At 38.8% G+C, this 24,540-nt stretch overlaps 1 protein-coding gene across 3 annotated transcripts in view; it reads right to left on the bottom strand.

The window, feature by feature from the left end:
• The window catches only part of GLRA3 (glycine receptor alpha 3), a 106,359-nt gene that overhangs the window by 43,872 nt on the left and 37,947 nt on the right, over positions 1–24,540 (bottom strand). For all 3 annotated transcript variants that reach the window (XM_089525455.1, XM_089525456.1, XM_089525457.1), the window contains one exon: positions 22,581–22,648. In XM_089525455.1, coding sequence (XP_089381581.1) covers positions 22,581–22,648 — 68 coding nt within the window. The remainder of the gene's footprint in view (positions 1–22,580; positions 22,649–24,540) is intronic.

The following is a 24,540-nucleotide window of genomic DNA, read 5'->3' as shown; positions in this document are numbered from 1 at the left end:
CATATGATCACTGGAAAGATGATCACACACATCATGCTTATCCTGTCATTATCCTGTCAATGAAGTAGAATTGTTCCATCAGTTTTCTATTAACAACAACTTCTGTTATTAAAAATGACAGGTCCATTCCACTTCATTTACGGGATAATGATGGGATAAACATCTGATAATCTTCACACGACTGCGCAATAAAGACAGGAGCGATCCGCTTTGCTCCTATCCTTTTCTGTGTGACAATCTCCATATGAATGAAAGGTGCATTCCTCTGCATCCGCACATGAATATCCTGATGTGTACAGTATGGGCTAATCTAGGGACTACTTTACCCCAGTAGCTATATTTTGTACATCAGCTTCTACTACTCATTTCCCCTTTTCTGAAGGCCTTTTTAAAAAACAGAGGGAAAGTCCGTCATTTGTATGACAAAAATATGTATTAATAGATTAGAGTGAATGTTCACCTGATACATTGTGACAGCCTCCCCAGCTGTGGAAAGTACCCAGTGAGCCATCAAGGCAGAATTAAAACCCCTCTGGCAATCTTTGCACTTTCAGTAATAAAGCTTATGAGGATCTTCATTGAAAACTGAATATGTCCTTACATTTGGGTGTTTAGAGATGACCTTCCTAGCTGTTCTTCTGGTGTGGTATATATGTTCAGTGACATTATTCAAGATTCTCTACCACATCTTATATTTAAAATCCCCAAAACAGTGATATCTTTATGGATCCAACCAAAATATCCAATAAAATGTTGCTGTTTAGTGGATTTTGGATGTTATTGTACTTTGCTGTATAGTATACCCCGGATACATCTCATATTTGTTTAGCCTTCCTATTGATGGTGATGAAAATGGCTAATTTTGAAATTAAGTTTTATTTAGTTCATTACATTTCATTTCTATGCTGCCTTTCTCCCAGAGAGAGAGAGAGACCCAAGGTGGCTCACAGATAAAGTGACTTTTAAAAATTACAATAAATATATATAAACAATTAAAATAATCTAGCTAAGAATGATATAAAATAACATAAAACATACAAAAGCTTTAAAACATAACTAGAGCACACACCCCATATAAAAGCCTCTCTGCCAACGATTACATATTAAAAACCTGCTTGAACAAAAACATCATTGCTTGCTAGCTAAAGGAAAGCAGGGAGGAGACCAGGCTTCCCTCCCATGAAAGGGAATTCCAGAAGGCAGAAGCAGATACAGTACTGAAAAGGCTCACTTTAGTGTCCTAATCAAGCAAGCATGTGATGCTGGCAGGAAAAAGCCTTCTCTCATAGGTCTTAGGACCCCTAGGCTCATCGGGGGGGGGGGGGAGGATACAGTTTTTCAGATAGACTGGACCTAACCTGTATAGGGCTTTATAGGTCAGAATCAGGACTTTGAATTGTGCCAGAAACAAACTGGTACCCAATGAAGCTGTTTCAACAAGCCAGTTAATATACTCCCTAAAACTGGCCCCAGTCAGCATTTATAGCAAAATTATCTTTCAGTGCTCACTGAATCTGTCTGTGAGGATTATTTGTCATTACCATGATTGTGTGATGAACACTGCAACAAGTTGGCAGAAGCATCCGTATTGTAATTCACAATAGTCATGTTCATTTTCTCAAGATCATTCAGTGAAAAATTCTTTCTGTCCCTCATTTCAAGGAAGAAATGGATGACCACAAAACAATTACTATCCCCGTTGTTGTTATTGTTGTTGTTGTGTGCCTTCAAGTCATTTCCAACTTATGGCAACCCTAAGGAGACCCTATCATAAGGGTTTATTGGCAAGATTTGTTCAGGGAGAGTTTGCCTTTTTCTCTCTTTGAGGCTGAGAGAGTTGGACTCACCCAAGGTAATCCAGAGGGTTTCCATGCAAAAGTGGAGATTCGAACACTGTTCTCCAGAGTTGTAGTCCAGTACTCAAACCACTAACCATGCTAGCTCTCTTACACCACCTCCTAAGTACAGTTGGCTTTCCCCATTCACAGGGGTTAGGGGAAGAAGATCCCAACTAATGTGGAAAACCTGCAACCCCCCCCCCCCAAGTGGCAGCCACTTCCAGGGCAGGAGGGGTTTGGGGAATGAAGCGCTCTCTTTCTCTGGTCCTTCCCACCCTGGAAAGGCTTTGCAGATGCTTCTCCCAAGCCTTTCCAGGGTGGGAGGGGCTCAGGGTTTAACATTCACAAATAACCAAAACAGGGAATGTCAAAACCTAGAATGTGGAGGGCCAACTGTATATCTCTCCTTAGTTTCCTCATCACCACTTTTGTTTTCTCCTCTTTGTCTCAAGAGCATCTCAACAGATCTCTGTTTTCCTCCAACCTTTGTTTTTCTTTCCAAAATAGCAGCTTTCATTGCTCAAACAAAACCATTATCCCCATCCTCATCCTCATCATTCTAATTTCATTACCATTTGTTCAAACTTGGATGAAAAAATTTGGATGCTTTCCAAGACCCATAAACAGCTTTTGCTTTAATCTTTTTAAACCAAACTTATTAGAGTTGGATACTAATGTTAAAAATACAGTGAATGATTTATAGCACATTTCATTTCTACCTGAAGTGCTTCTAAAGCAGATAAAATGTACAGGCACAGACATACATATATAAAACATGGCTGTTTAATAAAACAAAACATAAATAAGAGTCCCATGCCTCACACTGCTAACTCTAGCAGGGTGTCAATGTCTGAGCCACTGAGAGAGTTTACCAGAGGAGGGAGCTGCTAGCCTGTTTTCTGTTGCAAACCCAGCAGGCAAGTAGGCAGAGGGTAGTATTTCAGCTAGTAACCCAGTAGGAATCAGGTGCAGACCTGAGCAAGAATAGTTTCCTTTGCTTTTTTTTAAAACTTTCGAAAGCACATCCATTTTTCATGGAGCTTTCTCCACTAGCCCCTTGGAATTTCATCTATTTTTCAGCTTGTCCTGGAGAAAAAGTGAAACTCAGACAGAGCAATAAAAGCCCTACAAGTTTGGTTTTAAAGGTGCAGTGGTGCTTTCGCAACCCTCAGCTCATGCAAATTTTTAGAATGGACAAATCAGTCTTATTTGTAGACCATGCCACTTTTGCATTTTGGAAATGAGTACATAATATATCTCAGCTCAAAACATACATTTTTAGATGTGTTTTGATACCTTTTTTGAGTGGAGAACGATCACCACATTACAAGAAGTGCATCGCTTCTTGGATAGCTACATATAGACTTGACTATATAAGTCTACCTCATGTATACATTGAGGGAAGGATTTTGGTATGACCTGTGGATGAGTCAAGGGTAAAACATAGGGACATGTAACAAACGATGTAAAGGAGGAAGCAAAGGAAAAGATGCTGAAGAGCTTGCAAAATTCTGGCAGGCATAACTCACTCATTTCCTAATCCTAAAGGCTGAACGGATGAAGAGGGAATTAAAGTAAATGGTGGCTGTGTGATATATGTGGGATGCCACCAGGCACAGGTTGGACTAAATAAAAGCACACTTGTCAAATTTGCCAAGGAAACTCTATGAGAGGTCCACTTTAGGGTCACCATAATGACTTGGAGGCACACAACAACAATAACAACAATTTTATTATATATAATTTTAAATATTAGAGTATTGGCTAATATTTATTTATTAATTTATAACATATTTATATATAACAAATATTTAAATATATTCTTTCAAAAGAAAATGGCAAATGGGGCATTCAAAGAGGCTGATGGGATTAAGTTTACCTCCTTACCGAGCCTTCAAAAGAGAGGGCAATCCAATCCTTCCCTTGTTCAAGGGAAGGATGGCCTCAATGGACTGGATAAGGGAGGGTAAGGGAGAACAGAATTTTTCTTTCACTCAACTAAAACATTATGCTTAATTTTTAAAAATAGATAAAAACAGGAGGCACTGTGAGACGACATCATATTAACTTGTACCCTCCCACCATCCACATCATCAGCACAAATGAGCCTGAAATGAGCCTGACACATTGGATGGGAAAGCAGCACAAAAGTGACACAAGGCAGTAAAAAACCTCAGAAAGTCTGGAAAAGACCTTAATCACACAGCAAACCTCTACAGACAGAAACTGGATTGACAGAGTGAAAACTGGAGGTGTCTCCTGCACTTTAGTGGTTATATAGAAGACTGATTTTCAGTAGGTGTTGCTTGTGACCTGGTTGCGTGACAAGCAGCACCTGCTGAGATTTCCACTTCTACATAACCATTAAAAGTATCGGAGCTGTCTCCAGTTTTTAGTCTGACAATCCTGTTGCAGATGTTATCCCTCAATGTGTGCAGGATGACAAGAATAGTAATGGAAGGGAGAGGAGAGCTAGGATATTTGTCCATTCTCTTCTCCATTGTGGGTTCATTGCACAGAGATGGAAAATGCCTGAACATGGCTGCCTTTGCTGCAAGGCCTTATGCAGACTCTCTGAAATCTCTCCAATCTCCTTTCCTCTCTCTGATCTTTAGTGTTCCCCCACAATATCCTCACATTTACAGAGGCCCCATACAGACAGGCCAAAATAAAGCTGCTTCGGGTCACTTTGGAGGTATGCTGTTGAAATGATGCATGCATCCTAAGAGGCCAGAAGGTGCACCACAGCTGCGCTCCAGTCCTTGGAAGTGGAGCGTTGCTTTGGTGCGGCTTCCGGCCCCTTATGATGCATGAATAATTTAAAAAGCATACCTCCAAAGTGACCCGAAGCAGCTTTATTTTGGCCTGTCTGTATGGGTCCAGAATCTCCTCAGAAAAACTCCTACAGTTTCCTAAAGCATTTCCTAAGGGCCATTCTAGTCATTCCATTAACCCTGAGGTCTATTAACACATGCCCTCCAACTTTGCACATTTGAAAAACAGGACACACATTAGAGTTGTTATTGCGGAAGAATGCACAAGCACAAGGAGACAGATCAGCAATTTGCTTTTGCCTGAACAGGAAAAGTGGGATAACAGAGGATTAATGGGGACTGTCCCTTCCAAGTTGGGATATTTGGAGAGCATACCAACAAATAAAAGATGTAATGTGGGAATCAAAGGACTAGATAGGTTACTTTGCATATGCAAAAAGATTACCTCCCCACTCCACTTCACTCCATCACAATATTTGTCCAACAGTATACTTCAGTATAACTGTAGAAGTCATTGCATGTCGGTTACCAGGTCAGAAATATCTTGTTGTTGTTGCTGTGTGCCTTGAAACCTTCATGTTTCCTACTTATGGCAATGCTAAGGTGACCCTATTGAGGGGTTTTCTTGTTCAGAGGAGGTTGAGATGTGACGGGCCCAAGGTCGTCCAGTGGGTTTCATGGCCAAGTGGGGAATTAAGTCCTGGTCTCCAGAGTTATAGTCCAACAGTCAAACCACTACGCCATACTTGGCTTCCAGAAGCATCCGAGCCCTTGAGATTTTAGGACTCAAATCTGAGGCTTTCAAAATGACTTCCCTCACAAGCTCTACACTGAAAACAAAACAAACAAATACAAAGTGAACTCCGCAGTTCTTTTTTTAACATGCTCCCAAGCACTGCTTTAAGAACACATGAGAATTTTAAGTGGACACCAAGAAAAAATTCCAAGCTCTATATTAGAAGGAATATGCGCCACAAAAACTTTTACTAGATCTATTTCTGGGAATCCCATGATGCATCTACATGGGCCAAATAAAATAATCTCATCTAGTTTTCACAGCAAGCTGTCCAAACAATGTACAGAACACTTGGGGCCAAATCTGGGCCTTTTCATAACCACAAAGCTTTAATCCATGGAGAAAATGGGGATTTATCTCAGTTTTCAGTGGAAAATCTGGATATTTGTGCATGTGAATGAAATGCATTCCATAGTGACATTGATGTGAAGCTGGGGAGGAGTTCAGACATATATACATTCACACTCATGGGGTCCATGGACATGATGTGATTTATTGGATCAGGGTGTATTCGCTAGGGAGAACTGTGTGGACAAGTCAGTGGTCACTGCAGATCAGGGTAACCTGAAGATAAACTGGATTTTCCCGTCAATGTAGACATGCCCTCGGTCTCTATTCCCTTGAGAACATGTAGGACCAGAGTTTGGGTATGTTGTTTTTTTAAGGCTATAGTTCCTAACATCATGTAGCCATTTCATTCCTAATCTCCTCATAAGATTGCTGCCTGGCAACAGAATCCAATATATACAGTGAAGCCTACCATATTCAATGGTACTTCTCTTAGGTAGGTGTGCATAGAATTACAGCCTGAGTCACTAAAATAGCAGGAAACATGACATTCTTTCAATGGACAGCCTGTGAAAAAATTATGGTCTTTTGAAAATAGCAGTCTTATTTCATTTGTTCACTGTTCCATTCAGTGATACTGTTTTATTTTAGGTAGATGAACTATTCTGAGCAAATGAATAGGGTTCCCTTAAATTATCTTCACCGTTTTGAAGGTCAACTACCTATCATATTGCACCAGGCATGTTAAAGGACTCTTAGCTAATCATGCTCTGTCTAGATCAAACTTCTCTTAAACATGACCAGTTTTTCAAGAATCCAGGAGAATGGTGGCTAAGGAACTAGGTGTTCCATTATGTAGCTGGAGGGCTTGAGCAATTCCTCATGCATAGAAAAGTGCAGCCTTTAGTAGGTATTATTTATTTAAAACATTTATACTCTGCCTGTTTGAAGTGCAAGGCTATTCCCAGCAGAACAGAACAATAAAAATAGCAAACAACTTTTTAAAAGAGAAATAAAGCCGAATCAGCAGCATCAACAACACAAGGACACAACATTCTAGATCTTTCAGAAGTGGTACATTTTATAAAATCTACCATGGCTGTTAGGACTAGGGAACATACATTTTTTAACTGTTACTACTATATAATACAAGCAACATAAGCTAGAAAGGTGTTGTGGTCCAATCACATCTGGTGGTCCACACTTTTGCCAACCATGCTACAAGACCATATCAGTTCTAAATCTCAACAGATTCCATAGCATCCAGATAACTGAATTATGACCTTGCTCTCCCAGATATATCTATTTGGTGTGTGTACATGGAACAGAGAGAGTCACTGTGGTGTAGTAGTTTGAGTACTGGACTACAACTCTGGAGACCAGGGTTCAGCCCTAGAAAACCCTGTGATAGCTTTGGCTTAGGGTTGCTATAAATCAGAAATGACTTGAAGGCACACAACATGGAACAGAGGTCACCCTATAGAATATAAGTTAGGCATGCATAGTTTTCAGCTTCCAACTTAGTTAAAGAACTGCTATTCCCTTTTGGCCTAACCATTAACTAAGTGGGCTAGAGTTGGGGCTGATGACATATGCTCACTAGCCATAATATAAGCAATGAATTGAAAAGACAGTCTATAATCTCTCTCTCTGTATGTGTGTGTTTGTGTGTGTGTTTAAAAAATGCTGTGCATTCTACTTTTGTACAAGAGTATTGAAGGTGACTTATAGTAGTAAAAGAATGCAATTACATCAAGATGACAGGTGATGTGGAGTTTTAAGGCTAAGGGTCAACATATAAATTGAACCAGGAATGTAACTTATAAGTAGGTAGTTCAGTTACTAGACTAGACAGGACACATTGACTCTTCCTAATCCCTACCATGAGACAGATAGCAATATTCTGCACTAGGTGAATTGACTTCAAGGACAATCCCTTGTAAAGCATGTTACAGTACAGAAAAAGAGAGATTACCGTACACTCTATATGTAGTACTTAATTTTTTTCAAATAGATCAAGGTAAAAGCTCAGAGGCATAAAACTGGCTATGTTCGTAAAAGACAGCCCTCTCCCCATCACAAAATAGTGGGGCATAATACAAGCATATTTAAATACATTTATGTCCTATTGAACAACTTACCACATAACAGCATCCAGCCTTAATTTGTTCACAGCCTGTGTTGCAACTGCAGACTTAGGCTAGGATCCTGTAATAGATTATACTTAACTAAAGAGTTTATCGCTTGGCTTTTTAATTCAGCCTACCTCTCCTGGTTTAAATTTCAATATAACATCAGGATGCAGCCCAAATTGAAACCTAAACCAGGAGAGGTAAGCCAAATTAATAAACCAAGCTATAAGCTCCTAAGATCTAAATACAGTTGGCCCTTCTTATACACGCATTCAAGCATACACGGTTTGAAAATGTTCAAAAGAAGTATAAATTTCAAATATCAAACCTTGATTTTCCATTTTTTATAAGGGACACCATTTTGCTATGTCATTATGTTTAATGGGACTTGAGCATACACAGATTTTGTTATCCACAGGGGATCTTGGAACCAAACCCCAGCATATAACAAGGGTCCACTGTAAATTATCTTGGCCCATCCCAAGCTGCCCAAGCCTGATGGAAATATCATTCAATCATGCCACAACCACATCAGAATGGCCCTTCCTCTCCCCGTGGAGCTGATGCCCAGTCAAATAGGCTGGGATGTGTGTGCAATTGTGGCAATAGTGTCAAAATTGTGACTAATTAGTGATTGCAAATAAAAAATATTGCCTAATTGTTTTGTACTCAAGATAGCTACTTATTAAATAAAACAGAGCATAACAGATTTAATTTTTCCTTCAGGTAACAATGGTTTCTTTACACTAGTCAACAGCTAAATTCCAAGCCACACATTCATCTGTCAAGCATTGATCACGTCAGTTCATATCAAGAATCACAAATACTGAATTCCTCAAGCACCCTGATTCAAGTGTATGTTGGCGTAAAAGCTTCTGTTAGAGACCAGTTGCCCCAATGTCCCTGGAGACAAAGCTATCACTGCCACACACCCTCTTGTTAAAAAGATATGTGAGGTTTGACTGTTCTCTGCCCTTGAGAAATTCCATGTGTGGTTATTTTCTGTCACAAATTGCTGAGGGATCCATTTCCATGATTGTTAAAGGCCTTGAGGCAAGAATTAGTGCAATTATACAAGTTGCAATTATACAATACAAGATGATTATAATCGTTCCTTTTGGCCTTAAAATTCATTTAAATCCTTTTAAAAAACAAAACAACAGAAACAAAACTTCAAGCCTGCAAAAGCCATTCAGATTGGACATTCTTTTCCCATAGGTTGTTCACACAGTGAAAGTTATTTTGACAGTCTTTTCATTACAAATCAACCTCATTTGCCACAAAACATGGCTATTTTCTTTTAGAAAATTTAACAGGTAACATTTCAAATTAAACATTTGGAGGTGATATGAGACCAGAACACAGTAGTGCACTAACTCCACCAATTAAATAAAATTCCTGCTTTCATTTTACTTCTAAGGACAATCTAGGCAACATTTGAATGATATAAGAGATTTTTAAAAACTCAGAATAAGCAAAGGGTAATTTTTCTAGATTGGATCCTTCTGTGGGTTTCACAGAAGGATCCAATTTTTTTAATTTCCTGTGGTCTCAATCCAGATCAGGCCTTCTACATTTGTTCCCCCCCACCAAAACAACAACAACAGATAAATTATTTAAAAATAATATATTGTAGGTGAATCACACCCACAGCAAGAGGCAAATTTGCCTACCTCCATGCTAGTGTTGCAATTCAGATTGGATTGCCCACTAATATCTCTAAGGTATCATCTCATTTAGTGGATTTTCCAATTGTTTACCCTCCAGATTATTTGGACTTCTAGTTCTCAATAGCCTCTATGAACACTGCCACTGATCAGGAACATTGGGAAATATACTCTCAATCACCTGGAGAGCACCAGGTTGGAAATTGTTTGACTACTTAAACCCTTAGGAAGAACTTGATTGATAGTTCTTTATGCTAATGTGTTCGGTCAGATAACAGCAGTGGATGTGTAATGTAGTTCATTTCACAGCTTGGCATGAAAAGAGGAATAGTATTAAAATATTATTATTCATAAATGTCAGATCAACCTAACACTAGCCTCAACAAGAGCAGACCAACTGAAATCAGGGGGATTTACATAAACAATGATGAACAAGTTTACCATACATTTAAATGGAACTAGTTCAGTTGGGACTAATCATTGATTTTTTTTCAATGCCTTATATGCATTATCTTGAGACCTGTTTGCATGGGCCAAATAAACTGGCCTCCTCATGTCCTCTCCATGGGGAGTCCAGAAGATGCAAGGCCCAAACCCAGTTCCAGTACTAACAGATCAGTTGATGTCCAGCATGTTCAGCACCAGAACCAGGCTACATCCCCTTTAATATTCTTTATTAAAAGTTGCCTTTTGCTCCAGATGCTCTAGGAAGATCTGTCTGGAGCCTTGTTACAATACCAAGTGGCTGTTTGAAATGTGTCCCATTGAGCTATCCAGGATGTCCACCACTGTTACCAGTTGCTTGCTCTGAGGTCTGAACAATGTGCCCGGCCATGTGATATATCACTGGGTGCCTTGTTCTGACCTCAGAGTGAAGTGACCCATGGTGGATACACTAGGCGGCTCAGCAGGACACATATGAACAGTTGCCTAGTGTTGGAATGGAGGGCTTTTGTTACAGGGAAGGGTTGGGGCAGCTCTGTTTTAACTTTGACTGCATCTACCCTGGGCTGTCCCTAGAGTATCCTCCTGGCCATATCAGACAAGAACCAATAACCTTACAACAGTAATCTTTATATTTTATCATATCCTTGATCATAAGTTAGTATAATAATTTCCATATTACAGACAGGATGGGGGGCTGAGTAGTTTAACAGACTGCCAGGAATTAAAATGGGAACTTTTTGGTATGTGTGAAGCTCACTTGTATTGTGAATAGCTGAACTGCCTGGGCTATTTGGTATCTTTTTCAGGTATGTCAGGTTGAGGGTTTTTTAAATAATAATAACAACTTATTTATTTATAGCCCACTCAATCATGAGGAATCCAGGCACGTTACAATAATAATATGTGTAGTCAGAGGACTGAGTCATACTTTCTTTCTTTGATAAAGCTTTCATTTGTATGACATTAATTTGTATTTAGCTCATTAATTTTTCAAATTTCAGTTTGTGTTTTGGAAAGCATTGTTTCAATAGGAAACTTTCCTTGCCTTCCACTATCTGTAACATTTGCATTTTAAATATGAATGGCAGGAAATTTTCAGTCTTTTGAGTACTTCTTCATCCCATAATTCCAGACAACCCACAGAGAGATTAGACAAAGGGTCACATTTCCAGATGCCATTAAAATACATGTTTCCACTTCCCCTATTGTGATCAATAGGAGATCTGCACTGTCTTCTCTCACCAGTATATTTGACAATTTAAATCTGAATTGCATGCAATTTGCAAATTCTATAGAACTTTCCAAGAGTGTCTGGCTTTCCAAATTTTCAGAAGAAACAGACTTCTAGAGGCAAGAGGAAAATAATTTCTTTTGAATGTATCTGACCTAGAAATTCTGGGTCAAAAGTTTAGTGGCTTAATTGAAATCTTCCTTTCATCCTCAGTTTGTCAGGTACCCACAATTCTGGCTCTCCTCTTTCCCAACTGCATGGCATTTGTAAGACTCCAGTAGTCCCTTTGGGCATCAGGCCTGCCATGTTTTTAAGTGATAAGACTCCAATCTAATGAGCAAAGGCAGGCAAAAAATGGCAACAACTAATAAATATATTCTGTAATGGAGGAAAAAGAACAAGATTAAATAAACAATTTTGGTATAAAACACAAAGAGAGGGAGGGTTAGGCCTTCCCAATTTAAGAGGATATTATGAGGCTAATCAATTGAGATATGTGATAGAAGGCATGTTGGGTGGGATAGGTTTAGAATGGCTGGAAGTAGATACAGAAGAAGTAGATATGAAAATATGGAATTTTTTAAAAGAACTTTATTAGGAAATAAATAAAAATTATTGGAAACCCACTTACGAAAAATATAATAGAAATATGGTATAAACATAAAAAAGAATTAATGAATGAAGATTCAATAATAACGCCAATAATAATGGAAAAGAAATTCCCAAAGAATTTGAGAGAATTGTTAGATAAGGAGTTAAAAGAAAGGAAAATAGACAGAATAGAAGATTGGATAGATGTAAGAATAGAGAAAGGAAATATAAAAGAAAAACTTATGGGAATAAAAATTTCATGGTTTCACTATATGCAAATAGAACAATGGATTAAAAATTGGAGGAAAAGGAATGTAGAAAAGAAAAAGTATACACAATTTGAACAAATAGTTCAGAAAGGAAGAGAAATTGAAGAAAATAAGAATATAAAAGGAATTACTAGTAAAATTTATAAAATGTTGATGGAGAATAAAGGAGGAAAAATAAAAGGAAAAACTTTAAAGGGATTATGGGAAGAAGAATTGGGATGTAAAATAAATGACAAGGAATGGGATAGAATTTGGGAACAAAGACACCTGAAAAATTTATCGGTTCGGATAAAAGAAAATTATTATAAGTTGATTTGGAAATGGTACCTGACTCCAGTGAGATTACACAATATTAATAAGAATAATTCAAAAAATTGTTGGAAAGGCTGTCAAGAAGTCGGGTCTTACATGGTGGTGGCAATGTAAATATGTACAAAATTTTTTGGGAAAAGCATTATTAGAAATAGAAAATGTTATGAATATAAAAATAGATAGAAGACCGAGTATTGTTTTGTTATCGTTATACAATTCAGAGAAATGGAAAAAAGAAGAAAAAGATTTGGTAACAAATTTGCTTCCAGCAGCGAGATTAATAATAGCAAGGTGTAGGAAAACGAAAATAGATGTAGAAGTGGAGGATTGGTACAAAGAGGTTTGGAAATTAGCTATTAATGGTAAGTTGACAAGTAAATTGAAAGCAAAAAAAGGATTATGGAAAAGAAATGACTTTGAGGGGATTTGGAAAGAATTTGTCGAGAAAGTATTGAGAAAAGAAGATGGAAGATTACCTCCAGAAGACGAACTGAAATTTTGGATGGAACATAAGGATGGAAATGGCTCCGGGGAAGGGGAGCACTGAGGGATATATAAAATAATGTGTTAAAATATAATAGTATGTAAGAGAATGTAGGAAGATATTTGTTTATGGAAATATTATAAAAAATTAAATAAAAAATCCATAAAAAACAATGCTTTAAAAATTGGAAAGAATGATGTATAGACAAAATTTACAAATTGACATATTTGGACATTTGGTCGGCTTTTAAAGAAATGAAACTTATGCAGTTATTTTCCTTTTGTGTTTTTATTTTCTTTTGTTATACTAAAACAATATCATATATAACAGAAAACCCTTTTGGACATGAATAGAAAATATATATTTTTAAAAAAAGCCCACCCAACACCCTCTTTCTTTCTTTCTTTCTTTCTTTCTTTCTTTCTTTCTTTCTTTCTTTCTTCTTTTTTAAAAATAAACCTAGGGAATTCCTCACCTCGTCACCCCACCCAAATTGGTTAAGATCATTGAAAATTGTAATAATTTTGTCTGTATAACTCCACAAACCCACCTCAACTCCCCAAACCCCATCTGCTGAAAACTGACCAAATATAAAGCCTGGGTGAAGTGACATCACTTTTAGTTGCACTGGCTGTATAAACGTGGGGGGGGGGGGGGGTGAAAAAAGGATCCCACTTCTCATCGGGTCTCTAGCCATAGTCTAGAGACAAGAAAGAGATAAATTCAGTAAGATGAAGATGAGATACATTTGGTTTCTTTAGTTCTGTGTTTCTAATACAGTTGCCTCCTGTAGGCACATGGCTGTATTCCATTTTTAACCAGAATTGGAGAGGAGAGGGAGGGACAGCATAAGTGATATGAGTGCAGAAAGCGAAATGAAAGGGGGGGGGGAGGAGACACTCTTTTTGCCTTGAGCACCAAGGGCATGGACGCCCAAAAGATTACCCCAAAAGGTGTGTGGCCACAAAGGAGGATTACCCATAAAGGCATGTGCCCCTGCCCCACTTAATTAAGTAGTCATCAATGTCCTTTTAGCTTACACTGAATCTTAACTGTTTCCACCGCTGCTGGTTGAAGCGGTACCTCCCCCCCCCCCCCCAGCTTGTGAAAAGGAATGTATTTGACAGACACGCTCAATAATGAACCATGTACTCAAAGGTGTGATTGCTGACTGTAACAGCAGACATATAGATTTTTATGTAATCTCTGCATTTAACATCAATGCTACTGCCAACCAGTCACCAAGGAAGTGAACTGTGGCAAACAATTTGCTGAAGGCCTGCTTGGTAAATCATGCAGACATGCTGCTGCTTTCTATACACTTTCATTCCTAAGAGCAAATCTGTGTTTATTATACATATTTATAGTTACATTGTTGTATATTTTTTGCATACTTTGCAAATTTACACTCTGAGACCAGTTGGAGCTTTTATACAATATGTATTTGTCTGTGTGCCTGCGTTTATATGTATATTTGGGAATTAGAAGCTAACCATGGTCTAAATACCCTAAAGGCACCAAATCCCATCTGATCTTGGAAGCTAAGCAGGACCATCTCTGGTTAGTACTTGGATGGGAGACCACCAACTAATACCAGGTGCTAAAGAGTATATTTCAGAGGAATGGCATCAACTGGCAAAACCACTTCTTGAATATTGCTTGCCTAAGAGAAACTGTAAGAAATTAATGGGGTAACCATAAGTTGACAGGTGACTTGAAGGGGCATGCATGCATGCACACTCATGCACACACACAGAGAGAAGCTAAAAGAGAGGGAAACAGCTTTCAAATTCCTCTGGCCCAGCTCTCTTTTCAAATGTATATTTAACAAATGGGTGTTAATATCAACTTCATACATGTAGCATTCAGCTTCACACACACACACACACACACACACACACACACACACACACACACACCGTTTTGACCTTAATTCCTATACAAAGTTAATGGGAGTTAGCCATAAATCTTTCTCCATTAGTATAATGCATCCTTTATACTTGTTTATAACTGTATAACAGAAAAAAACAAAAGGAAAAAACAGAACAAATTCATAGTCATCCTTTGCAGCAGTGCCATTCACAGCTACTTAATGTGTGCATTAGGAATGGATGAATCTGCAGCCTGCAGGCTTGGCTGATATAGCTTTCACCTTTTTCCTGTCTTAAATTCATTCTGCCCCATTTCTGCATCAATCTGTGAATATTTTTTTTAATTCCCACAAAAACTGTATGCACCCACATTGTGGATGAACTTTTCCTAATGCAATGAATTTCCACACATCATTTTCCATGACATATGCATTTCTCTATGACCATTTCCCTAAGATACACATTTATGTGTACAGTACTTTAAAAAAGACAGAACTGTTGTTTTACAAAATTCAGAAAAGGGTAAATGCTGACAGATAACAGCTTTTCCATTTGCACACTGGTTCCGAAACAGGACTGGCCAACTCTGTTTGTCATCTCTTGATATCTCAACTGAGTGAGAGTGAGATGGTCTCAAGTAGTAGATGTTAGGAGATGTCAGCAAAGTATTGGTGGAGGTAGCCTTGTGCCTCTTAAGCTAAAACTTGTTGACCTTAGGTATAGTGAATAAATTCAATGACCAATCCAATCAACTTTTGTACATGGGATGGGAAAGGTTCTATCTTGTCCTTTGCCTCAGGCAGCAACATGTGTTGGGGCACACATGCTTGGGAATAGCAAAATCTTTCTCCCACCTCAGTGGAGATGTCAGGAGGTGACAATATTTATTTTTCCTTGAGCAAGTCTACACTAAAGACTCTCTGACCTGTTTTGCCCTGGACCTGCCCCAGTACCTGTTTCCCTACAGGGACATCAGGTACTTGTCCACATGTGGTGTTGAGGAGGAAAAAAACATTTCTGTACCCATTACCTGCTAAGGACTGGTCTGGACATTGAGGTAAATGGTGGTAAGTGCCAGGTAGCAATCTGTCCTGCCTCTGTATCCAGGACAAATCTATTGTCCACGCTACAGGGAACACCAGCATTCCCTGCAAACTCCAGAGAAAACTGTGCGTATTAAAAACTTGGATTAAGGTAGTATACCCTGAGCTTGGTGTGTGTAGAGCTGAACATAATATGGCCTTATCGCACCAGATTTTTTTGGGAGGGCATCTACCCACCCACCCACCACCCACCCCCACTGTAGACAAGGTCCTTATGCTGCAGAAAGCATGGTCTGCTGATACTTACAGAACAAGTATCCATTAGGGAAATGAGAAGAGACTGGCCACATACTGTTCCTAGAAACCCCTTTTGTACAACTCACGGCTATACTTGATCTTTCATTATGGAAACAGTGATTCACTTCTTCAGCACCATTTCACAGCTACACTTCCAATCATTCCAGAATAATTTCATTGGCTTCAGTGTGGCAATTGTGAGTAATGGACATGTGTGTTGTGACATGTTTTGCCTTTAAAACTGATGCAATTACTAGAACTTCAAAAAATAAAATTCTTTTTTCTTTTGTATTAGCGGTAGACAACTAAATGAGCTCCCAGCCATTTTAGAGGACATCAGCTGGCAATTATCAGGGGTTTGGGGAGGTGTAGCCAAAACAGCTTTAGGATTCTAGATGGCTTACTCTCTCCATACCATAAATATTCAACAAAGGGTTTGGAGAAGAATCTTTTCTTAGTAGGGAAAGGTGACATCCCACTGTGATTTGTGAGTGTGGAAGAGCTAGCTGCTTCAAAGCTGTAGCAACTAAATCTGTGATATCCGAACATTAATTGTTCCTACAGTAGTTGAAGCCAGCAAGCTGCTCAGGTGAATGAAACCAAGTGCAGATCAAAACATTATCTGGTTTGTCACCAATTTTCTGAGCTTTCTGGCAATGAATGTGTGTCGTTAAGTGGATCTTTCCAGGCCTCTGGTATGAAATGCAATGATGTTGAAAGCTTCACTTGTTGAAATTTTACTCATCTTGTAGCAGGGTACAGGAGACATGTCAAAAAAGAGTTGGAATGGAATCTTAATTTCCCAGTTATTCTTCCAACCATGAAGGTGATGTTTAAGGCTGAAATCCCTTCTGATTATGGACTTACTCAGACAAACTCTTTTGACCTGACTTACCTAAGAATACCTCACTGAAAAGAACAGATCTACTGCCACAGTGTGTATATGCACCCAGTCCAAATGATATTCCTATTAGCAGCTAACCTAGTAATGCTTGTGAGGAGCAGCTTGGCAGGATGAAGACGCAAGAGACATGGTTTACTTTTTACAGATAATTGGCTCCATTGAAGTAACCTGATGTTCAATTTATTCCTACTGTCACTGACAGAGCAACTGCAGTATATTTACTGGGCTCTTGCATTATGTTGGCTTCTTTCAGAAGTAACTTCATCAGGGGGCAACTATCTCCTTTTAAGCAGCTTAAGGACAAGGAGACAGCTAATCTCATTTGAAGAAATCATAGCAGCATTATGACAAGGGTCATTGACTGGCTTTTCTGAAGAAAGACCTCTTCAAGAGCAAGAAACTCCTACTGTTGAAAAGCTAGCAAGCACAATGTGGCCTTGATGCTTCCTCCTCAAGGAACACAGCATAAAACAATTGCTTTCTTTACTTTTTGTATTGCTTTCTTTGATGCAGAGCTACTTTAGTAGCTCCTTGGAGGTTTCTGCTAGGAGCACAGCTAACAGGTTGAAACCTAGGATGTTTCTTTAAGCCCCTCAATGGCCCAGTCCAGACGGGCCAAAAAGGACGTCCTCATCACGTGCAAGGAGTGCCTCGGGGCAGTGCTTCTAGATGCCCTTCGCCCCTCGCACGTGACGAGGGCGTCAAAATGGCAGCGCCCTGTATAGATGGGCATCACCATTGTTACGCATGCGCCATGCGACATCCACATGGTGCTGCGCAGCACTTGCATAATGAGTGCACCAGTGGTGCACTGTGGTGTACTTGTTACACTGCCACCGCCGCGTAGAAAGAACCTGCTTTTTACGGGTTCTTTTTCCGCTGGCGGGAAGCCTTGCCATTTGGCGGCTGAGGATTCCCTCCAGCAGAAAACCCTTTTTGGATGGTCTGTACCCTGCCATAATTAGGGAGAAGAATTTTGTCACACATACAGAAGACAGAGCAGTTGTAGCTTCTCTTGGAGCCCCAGTCTCTTAATTCTTATATTTTAATATGTACATGGATCCCAGGATAGTGAAGCAGATGATCTCTATTCTAATTTTGTATTTATTTTTGCAAATCCATTTTTGCTTCTTCACTTGACCTATTAGTTCTTTTTCTAAATGACATTCTTTACCATAGGGATATGGACCAGATGTTTTGGCCCACTAAATTCCATGTGGCCCATAGTCAACAGCAAGAGTTCTTCAGAGCTGAAGTATATGGCATCCCTTGTGGTCCAGATACAGTGAGAATGCCATGTGATTCCCAACCTGCTATACCCACTTAGACTAAGACCTTACTAGGACTCACCTCTAGGAAGGCAAAGTTAACATAAAAGCACAAACCACTGGTGTTTAAAGACCTGGAAAACTGATTTTTAAAAAGAAAAATAAACCTGTACTCCAGTATGCATGATTATGCAGAATTAAGCATACATAATTATTAATTTACCTAATTGTAGAACCTTTTCTTTAATGTTCAAGTTTTCAATAAAAACAAAATAATAATAATAAAAAGAAATGACACACACATAACATACACTCATAGCTCAAAATCAAAGTGATGAACTGAAATGAAATAATTCACAAACATAATTTCTTAACTGAAGAGATATAACCTAAATATATGGTTCAGATGCAAGTATGCAAGTTCAATATAGAATGTAGCTTTAATATTCATATATATATTCTATTTAGAATATAATAAACATATACTATAAAATATAATAAGATGTTATGCCCTCGCAATCAAAGCATTATTCAGACACTTGTGATCCTTACATTTACAGAGCATTTTAACAATGCTTCAACATAGGAACTTTAACGTAGCAATATTTTCCTTCCACATAGTAAGAAAAATTTAGTGACTACATGGAAAAAGTGATATCTATGCTGAATGTGTAGGATGATGCTGTTGTTGGGTGCCTTCAAGTTGTTTCTGAGTTATGATGACCCTAAGGTGACCTATAAGGTTTTCTTGGCAACAATTTATTTAGAGAGGAGAGATTGCCATTGCTGAGGCTGTGAAAGAGTGTGACTTGTTCAAGGTCATCCAGTAGCTTTATTTGGCCCAGCAGGGATACAAATCCTGGTGTCCTAGAGTATCCTGGAGTCCTAGTTCAACACTCAAACAATTATACCATGCTGTTTCTCAGCATTAAATAATCTCAAGTAAAACTAGTTCTCCAAAAATGTTAATATGTAATAAAAGTATGTAACTAGCCTACTTTAATGTTTAAACATTATCTTGTGCCATATAGTTACACTAGATGGTAAACCAGGAGAAAGGTCACAAACAGAACTGTGTGTGTTTGAAGTATGCTCACATTCTCAAAATGATTGCTTTGATTCTGACAAAATTTGACAATTGCTGACCGCAAAAAAGTCCTCCTCTGAGCAGCATTGATGCATAATTTAGAAGGAAACTATTACAGAGCAGAGGCAAACCTCTGTATTCAGGGCGGCCGTTTACTAGTCAGTTCTGAAAACGGATGTACTAGGAGCAATGAAAAAGAAAAATTATGCAACAGTTTCTCATTGACTGCACTCAAGACCCTAGAGATTGATGTCTGTTGTGTGCACTCACTAAATGATAACCTTGATTTTAGAGGCAGGGATTTCTGGATGGATTAAAGAGACCATAAAATGTGGGGGCAGGACCTGCTAATGGCAAAAAGCAACAACAACAGAATCTTGTAAGCACTTCCAGAATGACAGAGATAGGGAACACTGCCAGTCAAAGGATATTATAGAGTTACTCTATCTTTCCAGATCTTGGAAAAATAATTTTTGGATTACAGCTTCCAGCATTCATCAGCTATATATTTTTTTTCACCTACAAATTTTTAGTGGTAAGATGAGGGAAAAAAGATGAAAGAAGTGATGGGAAAACATAGGTGGTTTATTAACTGAATGGGGTATAATCTCCCAAAATTCAGAGTTTAAGGCATGGCAGTGTTATAGTATGAGTTTTATCTAGTAAACCTTTTTTTTAAATCACAGCTTTACAGTTACAGAATGAGTGGCATTATTGTTCATTTGTTACAATTTTCTGGGTGCAAAAATTAATAACAAACAGATCTTAGAATGCTAGGTTTGAAAACTAATATCAGTAATGCTAAATGTTATAAATTATCAATTGATCAATTCACTAGCATAAGCAGAATAATGATAAGCAAATATCAGTTCACTAGCATAAGCACCAGTAATTGGAATAATTTATTTTAACACTTCATCATTGAGTAACTTGCTGATTAAAACATGAATGTTGAGTCAGGCCACTGGATTTAAAGAAAATGGCATGGAAGTTGTCACTGTTGATGTTAGGGGAATATTTTGTTACTGACTCTTTCAGAAGGTCTCTTTATGTTGTTTGCCTTCCTCCAACTTGGATTTCTCTCCCCACATCGACTACAAGACCCATATTGAATGTACACCCCTTAAATGTGACGAGGGGCAGATATTTGCAGACCCCATTTTTGAATTGTGTATGTCACTCTAATCAAGCTCCAGATGTTCTCCATCATGTTGTATTGCTTTGTCCATTCTATATAATTATGAGGGAAAGATTGTTAAGAAGCTTATTGGAAATGAATATCTGTTTGGATGAGTTATTAGTGGAATACTTATTGGAAGATCGGAACCCACATATTACCAGGTTAATGGCCAATTTTCTGGTGGAGGCAACAAGATTATGGCTTAAATTTTAATAATGATCCTGAAGTTTTATTGTAAATGAATGTTGTTTTTCTATGCCTAATAAAGGTTGACTGACTGACTGACTGATCCATATTAGAATTGTTGTTGGGAGTGGTGCGAGTCCACCATGTCTGGGAATTGCCAAATTGGGATAGACTGTTCCAAAGCACGGGATCTCACATTTCAGCCTCTGCAATTTAACTTGTCACTCATCTTTCTGTTTTGCTACTGCCCACCAACATATCCACTTCATTCACTCTTTGAATGCCTTATTTGTTATAGGTTAATAAGGAGTGCTTTACTTCATTTCAAGGGCACTAATCTGCTGTAAATTCAGCAATCTGTGGGCAACTATAAAATCTGGCCAGTGAATTCAAGCATGGAGAATTCTTAATCTGAAATTCTTGAGAGATTCTGATTGTGGCCCAAAACAGATGGGCCAAATAAAGTGGCTTCTGGGGTGTACATTTACATGACGCATGCCCCTGAAGTGGCTGGAAGCCACACTGTGCTGAAGTCGTTCTCTGAGGCAGAAAAAGCAGACCTCAAAAGAAGCAGATTAAATCTGCTCCTACCAGCTGTCTATTTGGGACCACAGTGTACAGCCCACTTTGAGAGTGGGCTCTGTGGTCACCATGGTCCTGGCCCAACTGGGGTTGGAGCAACCAGAGGCCATTCCTTCTGGGCTGTCTCTTTTGGTCGACTATGAGAATATCTTTTTCTACAAAATAAAATCATTGCATCCTTTCTGCTTTCTGCTTTCCCTCTCTCAGACAAGAAATGTGGTCTGCAAAAATCAGTGATAAAGTGCCTTTCCCTTTCTTAAAGGGTATGAAGTATTATGTAATAATTATACATTGTAAAAATAACAGAAACCCATCCAGAATATAATCAATAAAAGAAGAGGTGTTATTGAAAGGAGTTACAATGCCTGCTCCATACCAAAAGGCTCAAAACACTTTCCTTCCATATAGAGCCATCGGGAACATTCTGAAAGGGACCCAGCTACTTGAAGGCAATGATTTTCTTCTAAGCAAACAAATCACTTCCTTCTATCTCCATCTCCTTCTAAGATTCACTTTTCCCCTCTGCCCCACACCCAGTCATTCTTCTACTCCAGAAGTTCAACTATCTGACCTGGGCTCCAGGAAATTTTCTCTCCCCACTCCATTCTTCCCACTGACTTTCTAAAAGAAAACAAACAGATTCATCTGTTTAACAACACAGCCGTGTGACCCATTTACAACAAGTCCAGTCTTGGGTGTCTTGAACTTGTGACTGTGATGAGATACCCAAATATGCAATCTAAGTCAAATAGGCAGAGAAAGAGGAAGTTTTGGGCAAAAAGGTTGAGAAGGTTGTGAATAGAACATGAAAGGCAGAAACAGAAGCAAGATGGCAAAGTTATGCCACCAGAACACATAAGTTGGTACACTTCTCTAGTCTAAGTATGCTAGAAAAAAGGGGGGGAAAGGCTGTGGGACAGTGGGGGGAAAGAGTGGAAAGGAGTACATATTTAAAGTCAACCACAGACAGATATTCTCATATCCTTCAATGATATTCACTGTCCAAAGAGCATTACTAGCAATAATATTAAATGAAGATAATTCTTCCAATGAAATGAATGGATTCATATGTTTATGCAAACACTTTGCAAGTACATCAATAAATATGCATACCACTGGACTACACTGGTTAACCTAAACCGAGTTTGTCTCATTACAGGAGGTTCCATATATTAAGTAGGTGCCATGGAGGATGATTTTATGCATGTTTGTTCAGAAGCAAGTCCAATAAGATCAATGGTCCTTATTTCTGGCTCAGTGGCAACCCTAGGCTCAATAGTCATACATCCTAAATATGTTGAAAATTGAAAGTTTGAGATATTGTACATCTTACCATAGTTGTTTCTGCAATGGATCCAAAACTGTTTATAAAGATGTTGCATGTGACATTTACTGGAGGCCCTGAAAAAAATATTAAGGAGATGCAGAAATTAATGCTTACACAAAAGAAAAATATGCACTGCTGTTAAAATATCTGAATAGATTAAACAATGATAAAAAGACATCAGCTCTGCTTTAGAAAGAATAAATATATTTGGTTAGCAAAAGAAACTTAACGGATTGGCACTGCTACTGTATTACCTTCATCAGTGATCACTTAAGTTGCTAGAAGGACTGTTTCTAAACAGAACATTAAGAACATGATAGCTGAAGGAAAGATCTGTCTACCTTTGGGTAAATAAATATATGCTTTGTAAGCCTATAATAATCAGTAGTAAGCCTGTCACTTTCAATGAAACAATGCACTTTGCAGCCTTGCGATGTGATGACTAAAAAAAACCTGACACTGTTTTGAGTTTGATCTATTCCTTTAAGATAAATCCAATCATATTTTACTCCTCTGACAAGTTAGAGGGGGTTGTCAAACAGAAGAAAAAGGACATACTCCCTCAGGTATCTGTCAAAGACAGTCTAGACATGTTTTCTGCCTTAATATTAAACATTTGGAGAGGTGCAAGAAAGAAAATCCTCCTGAAAGCTGTCTGCATAGCAATTTGTCTCATGTGTGTTTGAATGCACCAACCGCTGTTTCCTGATTTTCAAAATGGTTGAGAGCTAGTGAGCTAAAGACAATTCGAAATCCAGCCAGGTAGATTAGTGAACCGAATTGTTACTTTATTAACTGATATGCTATTTCATCTATGCAAATAGGTCCTACAAGCAAGAAAGTCCATTCAAAGCCAATACCTAGGGGAGTATGAACAGCACTTCTGAACTGTTGATAAGATGGAGATAGACAGGACTGGACATGCTATGAGGCAATAGGGGGAAACCACCTCAAACAGCAGATTTTGCATGCCATGGCTATAAAATAAATAGTTAGTTATTTAATTTATTCTTGCATTTTTACAGTTAAGGAGAAGAAAGAGTTGATGTGATATTTCTTCCTCCTGTTTTAAAATAACACCAGAAGGTTTGTGTATTATAGATCTTGACAGTGAGGGAACAGGGATGCTGTTTGGTGCTCTGCCTCATGCAGCAACATGACACTGGCACACACAGTATTCTACTGATAGGAATAATCCTGTGTTCAATAGGAGAAGAGGGTGGTTACGTATCACCATGAATGCATAACCTTCAGGAACATTTAAAAAACTTTTAATTTAGGGCTCAGTTGGGCCTGTTGGAAGGAGCATGCAATGACCCCTAGCCCCATTCTACATACAATCTACCAAATTATTTGCAATTTGTCCTTTTGTGGTTTAGTACAAAGGTGGTATCCAGACCGGCGCTTTGCACCAGCCTGGATACGTGCTAGGGTTGCCTTGGGGCATCCTTTACAGACGCCCCACAACCCTAGCATGTAACCACGGCATAAAAATGGCAGGGCCCTGTCTACATGGGAGCCGCCATTAAGACGTCATGGCTGCGCCACAGCCAAACAGCACAGCACGGCCGTGACGCACATGCACCACTGCAGGGTGCTTGTAGCGCCCTTTCAGCAGTGCCGGAAGGAGCTCTGAAACGGAGCTCCTTTCGCTGTGGGTATCACTGGCACAGCCCCAAGGACACCCCTTTCCAGGCTGCGGGGAAGCGTCATTTTGCCCCTTCCCTGAGGCTTGGAAAAGCGGCTGCCACTGTGGCCACTGAGGCCCTGATCCATCGGTTTGTATCCCACAAAAGGGGCGGTCTGTATCCCATCAAAGTCTTCTTTTCATAAGATATCAACGTTAGAACAGCATGAATCCAAGTGCTAACGTTCTTAGATTTTGGAGAAGAGGCACAAGTTTCCCATTGCTCATGTATATTTAAAGGAAATTAAGATGGAATCCATCTTGAACAAACATTAAAAT

This window comes from Sceloporus occidentalis, unplaced genomic scaffold, assembly GCF_023333645.1.
Source record: "Sceloporus occidentalis isolate IW3139 unplaced genomic scaffold, rSceOcc1.0.p SCAF_5, whole genome shotgun sequence".
In the NCBI taxonomy this organism is placed as follows: Eukaryota; Metazoa; Chordata; class Lepidosauria; order Squamata; family Phrynosomatidae; genus Sceloporus; species Sceloporus occidentalis.
This window is presented reverse-complemented; position numbering and strand designations above follow the sequence as displayed.